Source organism: Strongylocentrotus purpuratus, unplaced genomic scaffold (assembly GCF_000002235.5).
Source record: "Strongylocentrotus purpuratus isolate Spur 01 unplaced genomic scaffold, Spur_5.0 spur5_scaffold_6, whole genome shotgun sequence".
Taxonomy (NCBI): Eukaryota; Metazoa; Echinodermata; class Echinoidea; order Camarodonta; family Strongylocentrotidae; genus Strongylocentrotus; species Strongylocentrotus purpuratus.
Window position 1 is genome coordinate 11,669,000 of NW_022145612.1, and position 22,144 is coordinate 11,691,143.

The following is a 22,144-nucleotide window of genomic DNA, read 5'->3' on the forward strand; positions in this document are numbered from 1 at the left end:
TTGTTGATTTTTTCCTGATTTTTCCTTTTTTTTTTTTTTACCAGATTTTTTTTCCCTTCCCTATTTTATCCTGATTTTCCTGATTCCCCCCATATTTTCTCTATTCTTCCCTATTTTGCCCTATTTTTCCCCCAATTTTTCCCCCAATTTTCCCCAATTTTCTTACTCGAAAGGGGGGAATGTTGTTAGATGCCATTTTTTCCCCGCGAATCCTCTTCTTTTTTTTTTACTCAAGGGGGCCGTGGTTGAGGGAAAACAAAAAACCTTTTTTTTTTTTTAGTGCTCACTATCACCCCTGATTATACAAAGCGTGAGGTTTATAACTTTAGTTCTTGACTTAACAAATTTCTAACCGTGCATCATCGAAGTGGATTATTGCAGAACTTTTTGTTGAAATGATGCTAAACATGCTTCTTTAACTGACCCTTAAACCTACAGTGTATTTCATGGAGATTTCTTTTTTTTAATCAAGGCAGATTCTGAAGAAGGGATGAATTACATGTACATGCATACTCAGAAATCATGATTTTACAGTTTTGTTGACACCGTTACCTTACAAATATGTTGATGTCTGGGAAAATTCAAAATGGATTGACAAAGAAAAGTTTGGCAAACAATGGCATGAAACTTCATAGTTCATACAATTTTTTTCCTCCAATTCTTTTAGCAGGAACCCCTTGTGTGTTTGATTGTTATGCTTCTTTTATCTGCAAGATTACCCCCCATAGACCTGAAAAATTTACATGATAAAAGTCGATGAAAATTTACTGACAAATAACAAAAATTACAAGTTTCTCGTCCCTGCCCGCCTCCTTTTTGCTCGCCCCTCTATTTCTACTACCGGTATTTACTCTTCAGAATAAATGCACCTCGATGCACTGTACATTTTGTATAAATTCTAAGTCTTCTATTAGTTCTATAGCTAATTCAAGCTGAAGACATGTACATGTACATTAAATTCACTGTTTCTGAATTTTGAAATGTGCTTAGCAAGTGGACTAAAATGATACAAATCATTTGTTTTGTCATACATTGCATCAGTTTACTCTAATAGCACAACATCTGAATAAATGTACCTTGGCCAGCTATATTTAGCATGACACCATCTGGGAAAAAAGTTGAAAAATAGTAAATAGTAATGCCCTGTCTCCTCCTCTTTGAAAAATTCCGGACGAGAAACTCGCTATTTTTGTTATTTGGCCTACCGGTAAGACATGTGCAACGGCACAGCAACATTATATGACTTTGCGGCCGGGCAAGCATTCAACTAAGCATGGAACACTGATTCATCGTGAATCACCTTGGCATTTTGCCATGCCACTGTCTTTTTTTTCTTTTTTCTAGACACACTTTAAACTTATTTTTAATCTATTGAATTTATCATCATGACCATTGAATGTATGTAGACCTGGAGACCACCAGTAATGATCTGTTTAGGTCTTTTAAACAATGAATAATTATATTGCAAACCGTAATCTCTTCTACAGCAATCAAGAATTTAAAGCTAGAAAAAGTTAAAAGTACCCGACACTACCTTGTCGATCTGGCTACCTGACTACCTGTGTGGATTATATAAATTAATTAGGTTATTTTTGTATCTGATGCGTGAGTATGATGGCATGGCCTTCAAGGTCATTATAGTGCTTTTATTCAAAATGTGATTTTAAATGCAACCAAATGGAAGGTATTAGGTTGTTCTTGTAATTTGTGATTGGAGTCAGGAATTTGTTTTAAAATATGAGGTGTTTTGTGTAGAAATGAAAGTAAAGAAACATATCCCTCAAACAGAATAATATTTGTCCTCAAATTTCATGTACACCTTGGCTCCAAGGTGTATGTTGTATGGTGTGGTAAATGACTGTAGCAATACACTGTACAAGTATTGTTACATGTACATGTACATGTATGTCTTGCTATTGCAGGCTTCAGTCAGTAATTATAACTATAATTTTGTTTTACCTTCATTTTAGATATGAGAACCAGGGGCATGTTTCATAAAGACTAAGATCGACTTTAAGTTGGACTTAACTACATGTATAGCAGGCCATTCATGCCACCAGTCGCTCTTACCATTGGTCTCTCAATTATGATCTATAGATGATATTTGTTCCTACAAAAGCGCCATGAGCACCGAAAGGTGGACCTGTGCGCTATACAAGTAGCCACTATTATTATTATTATTATTATTATTAATAATGAACTATCAAAAATGTAAATTCTGTAGATTTGTGACCACGATTGGTACATGTACGTCCTTTGAGAAACCAATGCCAGTTAATGATGAGAGAAAATAGTGGCATGAACGGCCTGCCATGTAGTTAAGTCCAACTTAAAGTCGATCTTAGTCTTTTTGAAACACTCTCCAGGTCTTCTTTGTTAAATCCATTTAATGTACAGTGTAGTGAACCTGACCTTGGGTGTGTTATGCTAACCTACATAAATTCATCCTGTTTGTAGACAGGACGGAATTTCCTGTAGTAAGTTTCCAAGAAATAAGGTATATTGAAATAATTGAATAATCAGAAGATCGTACCAAAGATTAGGAGATACAGTCATAGTGTACCGGTATCTTAAAATTTTATTGTCATTAAAAATTATACATTGATAAAGATTTATTGCCTGCCTCAAGTCAAGATACACATGTTTCCTTTAGTTACAGGTACCCCTGTACATGTGAATTATTTTGGAAAGTTGTTTTTGTAAACATTTTGAATATATATTAAGTTGCTACAAATGTCGTGATCTTACTTGTTTGGATGTCCTACAAGGCTAGTTTAGTAAAGTATCCTAAAACATGTGTTTTATCAGTTGTTTGAATCTGGAAACACAATGAATGTACACTGTACTGTACATGTATGCAGGCACCTGAAGAGACCTCATGAAAATTAAAAAGAGAACAATATTCTGGCCTTTAGCAGGGAAAAGGACACAGTCATTATACAAAGAGGTGTGGTCAAGCTCAGAGCATCAGCTCTTTAGCTTTATGATAGATTTTGGAAACAGATTTCCACATCACATTTTCCTCCCGCTAACTTTCATGTACCACTGTCATTATTAAAAGTGTTCATGCTGCTTCTCCAAGTGCATAAGGTGGTGTGGGGATGGCAGATCGACAAAGTTTATGTTTTTTCCCTGAAAAGTGAAAAAATAATGTTGTACAGGTGTACATGTACATGTATATCGTATTTAAAAAAGAATCTGAATAATATATTATTTTACAAATTACCAGTTTGGATGTGATGTGCTGAAATCTAGAATTAATGTACATCCTTCAACTTTAGGTTGTGCAATGTTCAACATAAAAATATACAGTACATGTATGTACTTACATCAGAGTTGACTGCTCCCTGCCAGAGTGCCAGGTCCACTGTCATTAAATGTGGAGACTGTGATAAAAGGATCTCTTTTTGTGTGAGTAATTTAGTTACATTAAAGTTTGTGAAAAGGGGGTAATAACGAGTGCAAAATGCATTTAATGATTTAAAGGGATCCGGTAACTTTGTCTTAGATTCTGAAACAAAATCCTGGATTTAGCTCATGCTGCAATGATAATTATAAACCTTTAGGTCAGTCAGGAACCCCATAACTTTTACAAGCCGATTGCCTGTCTGATTATCAAGATATTTATGATTGAAATAACAAATTTTAAAAACCGTTTGCTAAACGTTTTTTCTGTACAGTCTATTGGGGAAAACGAGTATGGCAAAACCGGTCACTCAAAGATTTTTACTTTTTGTAGGCACTTTTTGATCATTTTGGAGCGCAATTGTTTTATATTACACCATATCACAGACACTGATAACACGTAGGGCCGTGCATCTCAGATTTAACATTGTTAAACAATGCCTTTAAACAGTATTACATGTAACTGTTCTCTATGCTGGACTGATAAAGTACAACACTAGGCCTTTAGACAAAGCAGGGAGAGTGTCCCTGGTGAAAGTGAAAGAAAGATGAAGCGTAAAACAGTCACACTTATGACAAGTACCTGTATTATCCTTTTAAAATCACCTCTTAATCTCATTTTACCTACATGTACAATGACATCAACAATCAATATCAATGACAATGGTATGTACACTGTACATGTACATCCATGTAATTGTATGTGGTATTTAAAAGCTATCTATTGATCTATTTTTTCTTTGTCACTATAATTGATATGGTCGATAAGATGCTGGGCAGATCTTCAACACATTCTGGATGGGGTAAATTTACAGCTAGAGGCTTTTACTTTACAAGATTTTAGGACTTTTGTTATCAATTTTTTTAATAGAAAATATGTACCTGGTATAAACTTGAGTGTACCTACATCAGAGCTGCCAACTAGTACGGATTTCCCATAATTGGTACGGAAATTAACGACCTTTACGGAATGTTGTTTAAAATTACGAATTTATTTTATTTTTATTTTTTTTTATTTTTTATTTTTTTATTTAAAAAAAAAAAATTTTGTATATATTCCCCCCCCCCATTTTTCCTGGAAGACTGTGTTGTGATGATATGAAACTCATTATATAACAACTTTGTGTGAGTAAAATCACCAAAAATTCCAGATAATCATGTGTTTGTGCAATGTTGGCGTGCCGTTTTTATTAGAGTCATAGGGCATAGGAAATTACTGATTTATACCCAAAATTACTGATTTTGAGCCTTGTGATTACTGATTTTCTGTTCTGGAGGTTGGCAGCTCTGCCTACATGTACATGTAAATGTACATGTACACTGTATATGTTCAGAAACAAAAATTTAAGAACTAATTAAGAAATTAAGATCAATGTCTGTGAGGCCAAACAAGATCAATCAAGTTGATATTAATTTGAGTTTATTTGGCAGAGGTCCATCTCTATGGAAGTCAGAAGAAAAGATGATAACAAGTGTGCAGTACCTGGGAAACGAGGGCTGATTGAGAGTTGAACTAAAGTTCAGCAGTAGGAAAAACAAAATGAAATTAAAGAAAAATGAGTTATAAGAACATGCTTCCTTCAAAGCAGTTTTTTTGCTTGATATATAACCTAAACAAACTTTACCTAATTGTTAGTTTCGGTTGTGATCATCTGGGGAAAATAAAAGGAGTATTGGTGATAAACTATGGACAAGATTTTGGCTCACAAATGAGCATGTTCAATATGTGTTTACAAGAGTATCCTACAATTGACCCAATTTTTATATCATTGCTTTTTAAAAACATGTACTTGAAAATCAAATGTAGGATTGTGTTAACATTGGCTTTAGGAATTAGGATTCTATTTAAAATTGTGAGTTTGATACATACATTGTAATAGAACCCTTCTTGATTTGATTCGTGAAGTAGATGTACATGTAGGTCATACAAACATATTTCCAATTACAGTATGTATGGCAGTTAAAGCCTAACAAAATTGTGACGTTATTGCTCCCTTCAAAGTTCGAAGTAAAGTCAATGTGACGTGCGCTTTATCTTTCAGAGATGGACTGTGATGATTTTGAAGGCAACAAGTTGTAAAATTATTCAGGAGTTGAATGAAATGATTTAAATGTATTATAGCTTGGGAGAACTCTAAAAAGCTCTCCTAGTAAATGTATTTTATTGCTCCAGACATAAAAATCATCTGTTTGGACTTTGGATCCAGAGGCGTGTTTATTCCCTGTAAAATGAGCTACATGTAAGTTAATGCCCTTCTAAAAAACTGTTACTTTTTCACAATTATGGAGGTGTACAAATGTAGGTTTTTTGTTTTGTTTATGAGATCTTATGTAGACAAACTTTAATTCTTACATTGCTAACGAGTGACATGTCTTCCAATACTCTACAGTCTACATGAACATTATTTCATTAATAAGAAAATGATGTTCATTGATTATCATGATACCAAAGGTACATTATGTACCTGATCTAGGCTCAGTTCTTGATGTCCATGTCTCTAGGCAGCTGGTATCTCATCTGCATAACAATGGCTGTCATGGTTTCTAAGGCAGGTGCTGGCCCGCTTGCTCTCATAGCCTCCTTGTCCAGACTCCTAATCAATTCATATTGTTAGTGTTTCCATGTCAACAAATGGCTGCCCAGATTAGCCTAAATTTATCCATACTGCATGCATTTGCCTCCTTTAGAATTTCTTGTGAAAATTCGTCTTTTGAAATCTTGTTTTCGACCAGTATAATTGTATGGACTCCATTTGCATCCTTTTTGTGAAAATGTACCTGTATTGGGAAATCTTATGCATTGTGAACCAAAATGAGTGAAAGCCTATCTAAAAGATACATTTTATTTGTAACTTGGTGCACATAAAGATGAGAAGTCTAACATGTAGGCCTTGTTCACATATCACATTAATAATGAAATAGTGGTCTAAAACTCAATCATTTTTATTACATGTGAAAAAGAAAAGAAAACGAAGAAAATTACACAATTTAGGCAGGTAATGTTTTGATTGATAACACAGTTTAAGTTTTTGAAAATGACATGCCTGGAGTATTAGGTGGCTCTCATAAAAAAAATGACCTGAGTTTGGCAAAAATCTCAATTTGGTCATGACTTGCGCAACAATTTGATTAGCCTGAGTGCCTGACGAATATGAAGTCTTGAACCGCTTTAAAATACTCCTGCTGCAAAATGCATTTTTTTTTTTTTTTTAGATGAATGGCATGTGAGGGTGACAAAAGACCAGCTAAAAGCAAAGGTTCCTTAGTATGCGGAGTATGCTCATTCAAATTCTATCACTCAGATCTGATTTGTTTATTGTCTTGAGTTGTGCTTTCTTATGATGATTGTGGCAAAGTCATTCCTCCAAAATCTATTGTCATTATTTTTTAAGTCTAAAATGCATGGTCTACAGAACCAGGGTCTAATATCTAAGGCTATCCTTGGCAGCGACATAATAGTCCAGGTACCACTCTGGCACCAGCTGCTCTCTATCCCCATTCATGATCACAACAATCAAAAGATGTTGACTTAAATGCAATGTTTGAATATGTTGCCATGGAACCATTGCAGTTTGTAGACCTGAGTTTTGGAAAAGATTGATGATCATAGAAATTAATCTCTCTCTCAACTGTCTTCTCTTTCTTTTCTTTCTTTCTTAGTTACTAACAAGCTCTTAAAGCTCTGTTATTTTATCTGTGATATTTCAGGACAAAACTAGTCAAATATGGTTACCTGATAGGGCCACATGTAGTCCAAGGTATTTTCCTATTCAGTCAGTTGATGTGTCATACTTTACCAACCGTGAAGAAATACACAGGAGTTTTGAGTGATTTACATGTACATGTAGCTCTGGTAAGCTCTTAAAAGAGCTCTGGATTTAAAAAAATAAAAAAATAAGTACAATGTAATATCATCACAAGTAAATCTTACGTGATATGTACACTCATTCTCCAGTTATACAACTATTTTGATACAGAAAATACCCTTCCAACTTGAGCAAGTGGTTGCATCTGCATGCCTTATTAAATGAATCATATCACAACCGCACTAGTACCACAATTATGCAGGATAAACATGGTTAATCCAATAGACAGTAGACGATATATGTTGATATTATAATCTCATATTTATAGACTTATTTTATTCATTATTTTATGATATTCGGTAATCAGTATAATTATATTCATTTAATTTATTATTTCATTAGTTTTTTTAAATAATGTAAGGCTGGCACTGACTGAAGGTTGAATTGTTTGAATCATGTAGATATTTAGTAATTTCACATTAAATTGTTTGTGAAATGACTTCATAATACATTTTGTAAATTGAATGGCACAGATTATCTTACATCTTGAAATTTGTCAAAATGATGTTACTTTGGTAAACATTTGTGTAGTACACCCATAATAGCAACACAGTGAAGACACTGTATGCAAGGAGGGGGAATTATGCAAACTACTTGTACTTGTGGAAGATTTTTGAACACCTCCCAGTCTGAAAGAAGGAACCGATGCATTGAGTGTGAGAGAGAGAAAGATGAGTCACAGTAGCTAGGTGACAAAAAAAAAAAAAAATAGGATGCCCACAATCATTTATCATTCCCAATGTATGCATTCAGTCTTTGATTTCCACCCTGCTCATTAAATATGCACTTGTGAAAATGAAAGGCAAATTTTTGTTAAGATGTGCAAGTAGAAGTCACTGTGACTGTCTCATATGAAAATATCTTTAGCCGATAGACCATTTTCGTAATGTAATACAATTTGTTGCTAGGTAGGACAGACAAACATTATGGCTTTATACCTATTTAACAACACAGAATATACATGTATGCAATTCACATTCTGCCGATTGAATTACAATTATTTGTAACAGGTGAATGAAATATTTTGTAACAAATCACTTAGCAAAGATTTGTGCATTGTACAGTATTTGATTACATTACGAAAATGGTCTACATGTATTGCTCAAGGTCTTTAAAATCAAGACTACATTGTATTTATTTATGAGATGTAATGCTATGGTCACATTACCCAAAAGTAGCCTGCTCGGCGGCCGAGCGGCGAGTTTTTAACCAATTCTGCCCGGCGGCTACCCAACCACCGAGCAGCGGCCGCCCAGGTACCGCTCATTTTTAGGGCATCGCTCGGTCGCCGCTGAAGTTTTAGCGCGGAGTTAAAATTTGGGCAGCGCCTGCTCACTTTTCACTCGCCGCCCAAAATACGCTCGGTGCGTGGGCGGTCGCTGCCCGGGCACCGACCTAATCGCTGGGCGATGCCTAAATTCCAGCAGCGACCGAGCAGGCTACTGATCGGTCGGTCGCTGCTCTGATTTGTGACCATAGCTTTAGATCAGTGAGGGTAACATTAATGTTCATCATTAGTCATGAATAAGTAGGATGATGTAATCGTTTTTGTGGTATACTTTAATTATTTTTTAGTAATGTGTAAGCTCAAAGATTTACTAAATTTTGGGCTTGTGCATATTTATTCTCCCAATATCCATACATGTACTTGAATGCTACATGTAAATATGATTTTCCAAGATAAAGAAAACATTATCCACAGGTACATGAAATAAATGTGATGCGTGTAGGAATTCTTACATTTTTTGCATAATTGATTGAAGAATGCCAAATTTGAAAACAGCAGGAGCACATTCCAATGTGCCCCATCTATCTTTGATACAGTAATTACAAAATTACAGTTCATGTAGTTTAATATACACTATGAACATAACGGACAAAGAAAGCGGACAAAATATACAGTTCCTCAGGTAGACAATGGAACATACCTTCACTGCTATTATGTAAAAATGTGTAGAACAGGTGAATATGCATTTGACACCTGTTCTACACATGTTTACATAATAGCAGTGAAGGGATGTTCCTTTGTCTACCTGAGGAACTGTATATTTTGTCCGCTTTCTTTGTCCATCATATTCTTAGTGATAGCTCCACTAAGCAATGGACTGTCATCCATATTTAACAAAAAAAATATTTGATATGCAAATTTCTAATATACCTGTACATCTGAATCAATACTCAAAAGTGGAGTAAAGTTACACATGTACATGAACCTATGTACATTTGTATATTCTTACCACATGATAGACAGAAAATGTACATATTGTACATTTTACATGTATTATACAATAATATCAAACCAAACTTCTGTTCCTGTAAGAATGCCAAGAAACCTCTTATCATTGTAGTGACCTAGTTTCAGAGTATACTTCATAATTGTGAGCATACTCTAACCCAGATCTGACCTGACCAGTTAAGAAACATGACGATTGATGCCTTGCAATGTTTTCATCTGTAGCGCATACTGTACATGTGCATGTATGAGGAGCCAATAGAATAGAGGCGGCGTCGGCAGGGAGCAGGGGCTGAGCTTGTTCCGAACTCAGTAGCACATGTACAATGTAAACGTTTGTTAGCTTTATGCTTACACAGTCAAATACCTTCAAGATTTGGAATGTCTGTTCATGTTTATCTTGATGAGTGTACTTTGCTTGATACTGGGTGAAATTATTGTGTCAAGATACAAGGTTACTGCTAAATGAATCTCATTTATCGTATCATAATTCTGACACTTCAAACGTGACAGTTTAGAGTCTGAAGTATTACCTAACTTAAAATAGAGAACATGTTTGTTCTAGATGCTGCTTATAAGTATCGGCCATTTAAGAATATATATTTAGACAATATTTATTTGGACAACAACAAAAATTACTAATTCATACATGTATTTGGTAATACAAGTTTCAGACTTCAAACGGACACTGATCATTGCATCTAAAGACACTGTTATTATTTTCAAAATCATAATATTTATAAGGTTACCAGGACAGAATATTTTTAATAATAACCACTTGTGACATGGGGATTACTCATGAAGTCTTGATCTTTGCTTTGTTCTTCCTTAGTGGGGAAAATGATAGGCTGAGAATGATTGCCCCCTGATACCTTGAGACTAACAGGTGCTACATGTAGTACCCATGGGCCTAAGTTATAGTTCTAGACCCCAAAATGTTCAATTCTTAACAGGGGGTCCATGCACACAAATAATTCTAAATTCAATCCAATCCCACATGTAAAATTCAGTGTGGAGCCCTACCTTTGTGATCTTAAGAACTTTCATAAATTGTTGCCTTCAAAAAAAGCTTTCCTTTCCAATGATTGCTCATACTTGATGAAAGAAATAATTATTTTTGACTGATTGTTTTCTCTTGCAGACACATGCATTCGCCTGGCCCTGCACCAGTGTGGCATCCAGACGGTTCACACCTGCAACGACCATGCACATGAGGTGATAACCTACCTGAGGCAGAGCGGTTGTCATGGCGTCCTGGGGCAATCCTCAGACACGGCCATCTTCGATCCTCCCATGTACTTCTCTTCTCATCGCTTCAAGCTCTCCATGAAGGGAGAGATCACCACGCAGCAGTACAACATGGAGGAGGTGGCCAAGGCGCTCAACCTCCACCCGGACAGATTCGTCATCTTCGCAGCACTCCTTGGTAAGTTTCAAACTCTCACTCTACCTAACGCCCTTCGTAAAAGTTTCCAACTCTCACCCTACTCACTGTAAGCTGCTATTGCAAAACAAAGATCAGGGGCGGTATTCTGAAAATAATATTATTCTTTTAAAAGTGAAATAATTTCAGTCGTCATAACAAATCCAAACCTCCACATGTCATCAGTTCATGAATGTGCTTCAATAGTTGGTTGCATTAGTGGAGGACATAGATCTGTGCAAACACCAGTAACTATTTGAAATTGGTAAAATTAATATTTATGAAATAAAGAAAATCATTTTCAGAATACAACCGCTGACTGTTCATTTACAGGAGGCTGCTGGTAAGACCAAGAAAATTCCTTATCCTTTTTGAGCACCTAGCAACATCCTTGTCAATTTGCAATTTGCGCAGTTAATGTAAGTGGGCATGAAGTTGCAATACTTATACTTATAGTGCATATCCACACCTTTCTATTTATTTCATTACTTTCACTTTATTCTCTTATTTCCCCTTTCCCCTTTCTCAATTAATTTTAAATTACTTTTTATGACCCAAATGGTCCTTGTGGTAATGAAATACTAACACTGAAGAAGCCAAATTTAAACATGGAAAGATGCCAAGATCATGTTCCACCACATGTAAGTGCAAGCAGCATTTAGTCAAGTTCTGATCTACCACATCCGGTTTAAAACATCTCGAGGAAGCATGTCTTTATATACCAGCAATAATTAATGAATGCGTGGGCTCAATTGCAATCGTTGGTAATAGAGGTCAGTGAAGATCATTAAGTAGCAGTATATTGTCCTGTAATTAAGTGCTTCTGCAGATGCTCTGATGATTGGTCTAAATCGTGCAGTCACATCTTATTAAAGGGGAATTAGTTATTGGCATGAATAGGACTTATTTTATAGGAGACGAGTCAAGGTGTCAAAGAGTAGATATTCACACAAAGCTAGAGGAAATTTTATTTATTTTTTTTTTTTTGGGGGGGGGGGGGGTGGCTGGGGCTGTCCTAGCCCCCTCCTGTTTCTTACTCCGTGAAACAGAAGGGTCAACCAAGATGTTGTATCGTAAAGCCCTAAACAAACACAAAATTTAGACAGTTTTGTAAATAAAGAAAGAATGAAGTTTGATCATCAATAGTCTCGTTATAAGAAGATTAGATTCAAACAGATAGTACAGAGCTAAGCATATCAGAGTTACAGTAATGGTTTTTTGTAATGGCTCTCGGGTAAGAATTTAGTAAAGTACTGTACACATCATTTGTGACTACATGTGCTTTAAAGTGAGTTCTGAAAACATGTTCAGATGAGCAGAAAAATAGAGAGATGGACAAACTAACAGATAGACAGACAAACAGATAAACCAAGAAACTGACAAGAAAGACAGCTAAACAGACAGGCAGACTAGCAGACAGATAGACAGACGTGCAGGCAATGGACCAAACGATAAGCGTGCCAAACTTTTTTTTCTTCTTCTACTCGTACAGTCATTCACACTTCACAACCTCTCACATGGACGAACACACACACATAACTCATCTTTAGCACACACCATCCCTTATGATGAAAGTTTTCTATCAAGGCATGGCAATCCAGTGATAACTGGTTAGTGAGTCACCCAATGATTGGGTCACATTTCATGAACTGGGAGACTCTCTCTACTCCATCCCAAGTCAGCCCTGCCTGGCAGGCTTGTTGCTGCTGCCTGCTGTAGAATGGGGGTAGAGTACATACTACTCCACGGTCTACCACCAGAACATGACTACAGGGGATTTAGCAAATACAGGTTGGGGTCTGGATGTGTTCCTATGACATAGTTAAAGGAAGTTAATCCTCCCTAATCACAAAGGATGCTCAGGTGATGCTGGAACAAGGTTAGAGTTTGCATCCCGGTAGGAGTATGCACTGCTTGTTATGATAAGAACATTGAAATGCTGAGTTTATGGAATTTATGGCATAAAGGTAGAAGGATAAAATATATACATGTAGAAGGATAAAATCATTTGAGATGAGATTGAAGATTTAGGTTGCATAAAATTCATCCATTCTCCTTATGAAAAACACAAGTTTCCAATATCAGCACATTTGTGAAATTACTTATTCGTTTATTTATTTGTTTTTTCTTCGAGTGGGGATTAACACAGCATCAAAATGTAATGTTCAAGATTTTGTCCGTCCCCCCCCCCCAAAAAAAAAGCCCTTTTTATATTTGAAATTAAACTGACCATTCATCTCGCTGTGTTTTAAAAAGGCTTTAAATCAGGACACATTTCAATCAAACTAGCTCTGTGGGTCATGATTTCCTGCACAGGACACAATTTGCCATGCCACAATGTTCTCGCCGATCTCCCAGCACGTTACAAAAAAGCCCTCCAGTGTAAACATTTAGTCACTCCCAGAGCAAGCCAGAGCGAGTGAGCAACGATGCTGGGGGTTCTAAATCCCCCGTCTGCATCTTCTTAGCTGAGCATGAGCTGAGGAGGGAGATGTGATGACCATGGATGAAATATTGATCAGTTGATTGTGACTCACTGCATCTAATCTCCTTTAGATATGCCAGTCTCCTTAACCCATTTGCTGTGGTGCAGATCATAATCACTACTGACAAATCAACAACTTATGTTATTCATGTATTAATTGAAACCATGGGTTGGGATTTAGATTTAAGAGTATGGTATTTACGTTAATTAATCTTTTTCTTCATGATTGTTTGTTGCTGTCCTTTGTGTTATTCAAGAATAGATTGCCTCAATCTATATTTTCAGTTTTGTTTTCATTTGAAGTGTTAATTCGGATGCTGACTATTTTGTAGAGAATGAAGGAAAAACAGAATGTTGATTTATAAGGGAAAAGTCACCTAATGCACTATTATCTGTACAAAGGCAGTACACTACAAAATGCTGTTTACTCATATTCACCAGGGCAACTGGATTGTCAGAGATGACTCGCACATCAAGCCCTGGATTGTAGAGAAGTCAGAAAAATTATTGAACCGTGCTAGGAAAATAAATATTACTATTTAGAATTTGTCTCAAAGCAAGTATTTCAGTCAACCTAAAGTTTTGGCTGTAATTGTCTTTTTGAAATAGTATTGATACTGTACTTATTCTTCTAACAATGTATTTGATATGTATTTGTATTTGCAGGTAATCACATTCTTCTCGAAGAGGAGTTAGCTCTGTTCCACTGGTCACTATTAGGACCTGATCATCCCCTCAATGGACTTCGGGTATGTACAGTAGTATAAAAATCAGACTCCCCTACTCTCTCTCTTTAAAAAAATTGTGTTCATTTTCTTGAATGTATCATTTAAAGCCCTTCATTTATTGTCATGAACTACTGTAAAGTCATTAGAATACTTCCCAACTTTCCCTCACATTGGTTTAAAAGCATTCATGAATGTCTAAACAATAACATATTCATACATGTATATGTACAGGTGTACATATGCAGTATATAACATTAAATAACACCCAAAGTCACTTTGAGAAGAGCATAAATAGAATAATTTTTGAACGGATTACAACATGCCAGAACATGCAACTGGAACAAAATGTTAAATTTGTGATAAAAATAGGATGAATATGCTGCATTAATATGTCATTCTCATGAAATACAATTGATATTTAAACAATAAAGAAGTAACATTTAAAGGATCAATTGTTTGGTTTGGTTTGCCACACCAGATGAGAGCCCAGCAGCTGGTGCAGCCACCTCTGGATGCCATCTTGCCACTGGTGGCTAACTACGTCCGTAACATCACCAACATGTACGACCTGGATGCCATCGGACAGGACGTCTTCCACTCCTACAAGGGTGGAATCGACGAGAAGATGCGCCACTTCAAGGCCAGCGTTGAGTTCTACTGGAGAGGGACCAAAGATGCCTGGAGCAGACACAGAAAAGGTATGCAATTCGATTTAATTTGATTTGATTTGATTTGATATGATGTGGTTCAAGCTAGGCCTGTTATCGATCATTGGATCGGGGGCCGATCATGAGCCGAGTCTGCCGATTATTTTTGCAGATACCGATCACAGTTGCGAGGGTGTCGCTCCGATCTTCCAATCCGATCAAAGCCCCAACTTACAGGGTTAGTTCAAGCAGGGCTCGTTTCAAGCAGGCCCCTGTACTTGGACCCCCCCCCCCCCCCCCTGATTTGAGAATTTGGACAGGGACCTCGTGCATATAGATTTGGAAAAAATTCAATTCGTACCCCCAATAATCAAAATTGGTGTGGAGCCTTGATCTATTCAATATGAAAATCTTTTAATCAGTAGGTCGGAAATGAAAATATGCAATTACAGTAGAAATTCAACATGGTTGTGTGTTACAAAAGACTTGAGGTAGAAATAAATTGTGTATGAATTATATATTGAGTGAATTTATTTTACCGAATTGTTAACATAATACCGAAGTGGGATACAGTATTTGTATCATACCATCGTCATTAATTTCAATGAAGTATTCTCTAGCTCAAGTTTGTTTGCACTTTGCAAAACATAAAAGTGATAGTAGAAAAAAAAAGCTTTAATCTTTCTATGAGGACTAACTAGAAGGTTTAGAGAAATTACATTTCAGAATTGAGGACATAATTTCCTTAACATTGCCTAAATGCAGATCTGTGTGATGAATTTAATGTTTCCTTATTAGCTCTCCATATTTGTTTCTAGTTCAATTCATTGTTTAAATATCTACTGATTTTATTTTTTCTTTTAAGAAAGAGATCATTGGTATTCTTATGTAAATAATTAATTCTTTCTCGGCTGTTATTCCCAGTTCGCTATACAAACATTAAAGGCATAGTGTAATATTGAAGCTCTAACAAAATTACGCTTCAAAATGATCATGAAGTGCCTCAAAAAAGTAAAAATCTTTGAGTGACCGGTTTTACCATACTCATTTTCCCCAATAGACTGTAGTGTTATAAAAACCATTAGGAAAATTAATTTTTTAAATTTCGATTTCCAATCATAAATATCTTGATGATCAGACCGGCGATCGGCTTGTAAAAGTCATGGGATTCCTGACTGACCTTACGGTTTACAATTATGATGGCCACATGAGCTAAATCCAGGATTTTTTTTCAGAATCTGAGGCATTGTTACCGAGTCACTTTAAGAAGGGTCCAGACTTTGTCACAGAATTATATTCATATTTCAAATTTTGTTAATGATGTAAAAGGAAGGAAGTGGATGGCAGAGCTATTTCTCAGTTTTGCTTCATTTCAACGTAATCTCTTTTTGTTTCCTCCAGGGCCACGCTTCAACTTCCGATCCCAAAAACCTAATGTGGATAAGGTAAGAGACCAGAGACATCTTGCTTTCTAATTAATTAACCTACTGTCGAAATCCTCTGTCAAATATCAATAAGTCATATTTTTTTAGATCACTGTACTCTAATTTTTTGTATATCTAGGCTTCCCATTAAAATATAATACAGGTACTATTAATAACGGTAATGAGAAATATCTCTTTTTACCTTTCCCATACAATTTAGTAAATATTATATCTTTTTATTTATCATGTATTGTTAAAATATTTTTTCAAAGGCGTTGGTATAAAAATAAGAAGTTATTTTATACTAACTTCTATCAGCAGTAATTCTGTTTAATGTTTGTTCTTCCTGTACTTGATTGCAAATTTGCAATGCCAGGAAATGTTGTTGGAGTTGGGTTTCAGCCAAAATGTTTCTGTTTTAAGAGGCTTTTTCCTGTGTGTAAACTAACCAGACTTATGGTCGCTTGATTTCTTTAGTTTTATTAGCCATGTATTATCAAGGATAATGGGATGTATAAAGTACTACTGAACTTATCTTACACTACAGTATGTTATAAAGACATCATCTTCACTTGGCTTTTAATAAAATACTACGCCTATTTATCTTCTTTCTTGCCAGAGCTAGAATGGTTACTTATTCTTCTTTCTTCTTTTTCTCTCTGTTTTACATATTCTTTTTCACCCAATACAAGAGCTTGAATAGATACACAATATACAAAACATTGGTTCTCTTTCTTTCTTTTTTTTCTCTCTGTTTTGCATAACTTATTCCCTCTCCCATCAGGTACTTTCATAACTGTAAACTACACTTTATTTCATACTTTTCATGTTTGTTTTTTATTTGAAGGGTTCTGATATGCAGAGAATTGAGAACGCAATGGGCAAGGTTTCCATTGACGAAGGGTAAGTTGAAGATGTTTCATAGTTAATCTAGTAGTAGTAGTATCATATTGAAAATCAAGAAAGCCTTGTTAGTTGTACATCAATGAAATTAGTCCATTCATGTCATAGTAGGGTTTCTCTCAAATTAGGTGCATCATTAATTTTTTAAATTTTTTATAACATGGGTTTGTTTTTTCTATAACAAATTGACATTGAAGGTTTCTATGTTAGTATTTTACAGCAGATAAATATAGGAATTATGCTGTAGTGAGCAGATTAATATCTTTCTGAAATAGACCACCTTTCATGTAAAGCCCCACTGCACTAATTATAGCTACTTGCGGCCCCGCCCCCCCCCCCCCCCACTCAGTGATATTTAGGGTACGCATATGCATTTTCCCTCCTTTTGAAAACACCCCCCTAAGTCCAGTGTGTAAAGTCAATACGGGCCAGATTTGTGTGTACTATGAGCCAGACTTTGGTGCTTGATAAGTACCCCTTTACTGGACATTGTGGGAACACGCATGGTATCCCTCCATTCACGGAGTGGGGGGGGGGGGGGTGGGCTTGCGCCCTCTAGTTAGCCAACAATGCCTAAGTGGTGACCGTTGGTCCTCCCATGGTCCTCTCTTTTTTAATGTTAATTAAGAGCTGAATTGATGAGATAAACACCGGTCACTGACCATGCAGGGAGGTCTAATACCTCCTGGCCAAACTAGTGCAGATAGGCTTTAATTACTTTTGCTTTTATTCTATTCTTTTCCTTTTTCTTTTACTCTTGAATTTCAGGCAAAAATCAGATGACCAAAATGAGGTAAATATGATTTTTTCTTTCTTTCCCATATCTAATAATGTTGTTATGTTATATAAGTATTCATAGTTTTATCAAAGAGTGATTTGACGAATAAGAATACAGTTATGGTTTACACAAGAAACTCTTTGATTGCAACAGGTCATTCATCTTGTGAAAGAATTTTAAAAATGAAAGTGGTATTTGGTATTTCAGTTCCTGATATTATGGCCTATTGAAAAAAAGAATCTTGAGGTTAAGCAGCTCATTCAAACTTACATGATTACCCTTGTGTGGGATCCCTTATTGAAACCTAATATCTGAAGGAGAATGAAATCATTAGATATATCAAATTTACATGATAATGTAAACAAGATTGTCAATCCTTTATTCCACCCTGATTAATTTTGTATTATTTCCTTTCTCTACCATGGTTAATTCATTGTTACTATTTACTGTTTTATGATTAAACGATTCCTCATTTTAGTGTTGCAAACTATAGGACCTCAATAAAAAGGATTTTTTTAAATGGTTGGATTACTAGTTGTTGTATACAATATTTTTATTTCTGGGTAGAGTACAAACATCAATTTTTCCTTTTCCCCTGTTTTTTTTTTTTACAAGTCATAGGACACGGAATCTATAAACCAGAGAGTTTGATCATCAGGGAATAATTGATGTTCCACACATTAATTGTTATACAGTAGGCTTGCGGGTGCACCATGTGTGTGAGAGAGAGAGAGAGAGAGAGAGGATTGAGGAGTCCTGAAAAGGACTCTCAGTAATCTTTCTTGGGGGTGTGTAGTCCTGAAAAGGACTGTTTGTGTAGTCTTGAAAAAGACTGTTGGTTATCTTTCTTAGCTTATAGTTCTAAGGAGAACTATAGCGCTTGGAGAGGATGAGTGGTGGGAGTGGCTCGACGTTTCGAACAGGTTGACTATCTGTTGTCAGAAGTGGAGAATAGCTGGCGTGCATGAGCTCAAGTCACCGTTATTAGAGAAACATATTTGTTGATTTTCTTTTTAGAACTCTGGCAACGGACCCTCCAATCAACACATCCCCTCCCTGATGGAGCAGCCAACCCCAGCCTACCTTCAGGCCTCGGCCCCACCCCTCCCCATGGTCCCTAGGGAGTTGATCCGCATCGCCAAACACAGACATGATCAGGGCCAGATGTCGCCCCAGGTCCTTCAAATTCTCACCTCCGTAAGTCTCATTCATCTGAAATCATCAATCCATTTATTAGCAGAGATACATAGTTTTTCTAACCTTAGAGAGAAAGAGTTCTGTCATCATGGTCAAAATGTGCTTTTTCTTTCAATGTAGTTTCTTGAAGTGTAGAGCCCTGGTAAACCCCTTATGTGCCACAAGCAGTAAACGGTTGAACAGTGTTTTGGACTAAGAAGGTCTACAATTTCCTTCCAGAAACAGAACCTGTTGCCTCTTATATCCGTGGATCATATTATATGCCCATTTATCGATGAAACAAAGTAATTAACGCAAGAAATTCACTGTGTTGTGTGTTAACGTGCCCCTCCCCTGTTTCATAGACGCAGGCTATGTCAAGTTGAAAACAGTCGGTCCCTCGCATAGGACGTTAAATGGAGGCGAGAGGAGAGTCACCACCTTTGCATGTTAAAAAAGTGCTGCACTATTCGCACAAGATTAGGGAGAAACCCCAGTGTAGTGGTCCACCTGCACACCCCCAATAAGTTATCCAGGGAGGAGAGACCCAAGGGTTACAGTGATTCAGTTCGCTTTTCGCCTCTCAGGCACAGGCTGACGTCAATACTTGTGATAATAATAATAATACCCAGAAGGTGTTATTATTTGATTGAATCAAATTTTTTATTGTATACAGGGTGAGATCAAGCTGAATTCAATCTTGGAGGATGAGCTCAGTGGGGAATTCCCCTGCTCTGTTCAGCTATATCGTCCTGTCAGGCAGATGGTGTATGGCATTCTCTTCAGTATCTCTCAAGTCGGTGAAGAGATCATGCAGAAGAATGGCTCGGGAGACCACCAAAGTAGTAAGTAGATCATCGTCTTCTTTAACATTCATTTATCTAGCCACTTTTACTTTCAGATTAAATCTGAATTGAGTAAAGGTTTAAAATCTTGATAAGTCAACTTCAAGTCTGTACACTGTAGTTTGATCTTGGAGATAAGTTTTGACCCTTTGTTAGTAGTTCACATAGCCATTTTAATTTGAAGAGGTGGATTCACATTTGAAATATGCCTCATTACAAACAGACTATAATTTCATGTAATGGAATAAGATTTCCTCTTACAGTGAATCATATTTGTGATCACTGTGTGTATGAACAAATCCAAGCTATTTGTCCCGTATGTTACCAACCATATCTTAGATCTTAGTATCATTGATGATGTTAATGCGATGTGTTAATGGCCTTACCAGAGCTTGGATCAGACCACATATGAAGAATGGTTCATTTGATGGCATAAATTTAAATAAATTCAAACTTAACCATCCATAGTAATGAAAACCCAATACCCTCAATCTGCCCATATGTGGAGAATATGATACAACAAAACTTGGTAGTTACTATTGGGCAGACATTAGATTTTGTTAAATGTATGCGTTGATAGATTATCAACAGGCTTTGAGACTTGATGAATGTAGTTCTTATAAGTTTTGAAGATACGAACGAGATTTCATCCCTTGTTTCAGAGCAAGGTCCTCAGATCTGCGTCAAGGAATGGTGGTCACGGCGAGACACGCCCATCCAGAAGCCCGACGTGGTCAGTGCCATACCGGTCAAGGACTGGGTTCCTCCCCCTCTCATCAAACTCTGGCTGGGTCGAGAGCCTGAAGACAAGGAGTACCGTCTGAGAGCGTTCCTCTCATGCCTGAGGAGTGATATGCCGTCCATGATGAAGACTCCTTACGTTCCAAAGCACGCCCTCATCCTCTGCTGCGTGGTCAGGTAAGCCTGATAATATTTCCTTTTTTTTCTTTTTTACCTGAATTTTTTTTCTCTTCCAAATTGTATCCCTATTTTCCTGATTTTTCCCTTATTTGCTCTATTCTTCCTGATTTTTTGCTATTTTCCCCCAATTTTCTTACTCAAAAGGGGGGGGGGGGATGTTGTTAGATGCTATCCCCCCCCCCCCCCCTCCCCCCTGAATCCTCTTCTGTTATTTTTACTGTGGTTGAATGGAATTTTTCTTTTTTAGTGCTCACTATCACCCCTGTGCTCCATTCTTTTGGGAATCTACATATCCTTTTTTAACCCCGGTTATCACTCTAATGTCTATATTAAACATGGTAGCATTCTGTATATACCGGTAGATATTTAAAAATTGTATAACAGTCATTGCTTAATTCATGCATTAGGTCTCCATAGTACTTTATCCAAGGTACCACTACAGAGATGATTTTTATTCATGATTTTATGCATGACCATATATTCTGTGTAGAAAGTTCAGAGCTCCAAAGAGCATTGATCATTGTTAAGATATGAAGAGAGGGATACATAATGAAAGTGTTCTTGTTTATATTGATGAACAGTATCTGAGTGCATTCTGTATACCACTTCAAAACATCTCTCTATGAGCTGTTTACAATAAAGATAAACATAGGAGGGTGGGGGACAGGATGTATTGTATGATTTGTGTATGTTCTTTGAAAGGTGACGCTGATATTATGGTAGTCGTTCATGCGAAGCTTGAAACTCCTATAGTTCGATTACTAGAAATCACAACATAAATTGTTTCATTGCAAACTTGCTCCAAGTCTGATGCTGTAAATCATCTCCACCTTGGCTTCTTGTTTGCGCACATTAACTTGTTTCACTTGCCTTCCATGGTGTCCTGAGCACTGTAACTTAGCATTGCCTTGCTCCAGTCCAGTGTTGGCACATTCATATTTCACCAGCCCCATTGCCGGCTCGTGATGTCTCATTTATCAGTAGTTACGATTTCACGATTATTGAAAAGGCAATTCTCTTCATGGTTGTCATTGTTTTGTCATTTTGGGGGGTAATTTTTCGAGCTCTAGACATTAATTATGTCATTTAAGAACCTTGTATGTTTGTTGCATTATTTAGGCCTCAATTAATTTAACTTACGATAGTTTCACAAGCAGTAAACTGTATATCTGTCGCAAGCAGGGCTCACAGTAACCCTTTTTTTTTAAGGGGTCCAGATTTGAGTTTTTTTAATGTCTTAAAACACGATCCCTATTTAGAAATTTAAGACATTTTAGGGGTCCGGACCAAGATTTGTGTCTCACACGTCT

At 36.5% G+C, this 22,144-nt stretch overlaps 1 protein-coding gene across 1 annotated transcript in view; it reads left to right on the top strand.

Moving 5' to 3' along the window:
• Nucleotides 1-22,144, top strand: part of LOC585193 (constitutive coactivator of PPAR-gamma-like protein 1 homolog) — a 37,550-nt gene that overhangs the window by 3,829 nt on the left and 11,577 nt on the right. Inside the window, exons 2-10 of the mRNA XM_030972052.1 lie at nt 10,646-10,930; nt 14,079-14,161; nt 14,619-14,838; nt 16,189-16,232; nt 17,059-17,114; nt 17,883-17,907; nt 18,910-19,089; nt 19,745-19,913; nt 20,576-20,831. Of these exons, the coding sequence (XP_030827912.1) occupies nt 10,646-10,930; nt 14,079-14,161; nt 14,619-14,838; nt 16,189-16,232; nt 17,059-17,114; nt 17,883-17,907; nt 18,910-19,089; nt 19,745-19,913; nt 20,576-20,831 (1,318 nt within the window). The remainder of the gene's footprint in view (nt 1-10,645; nt 10,931-14,078; nt 14,162-14,618; nt 14,839-16,188; nt 16,233-17,058; nt 17,115-17,882; nt 17,908-18,909; nt 19,090-19,744; nt 19,914-20,575; nt 20,832-22,144) is intronic.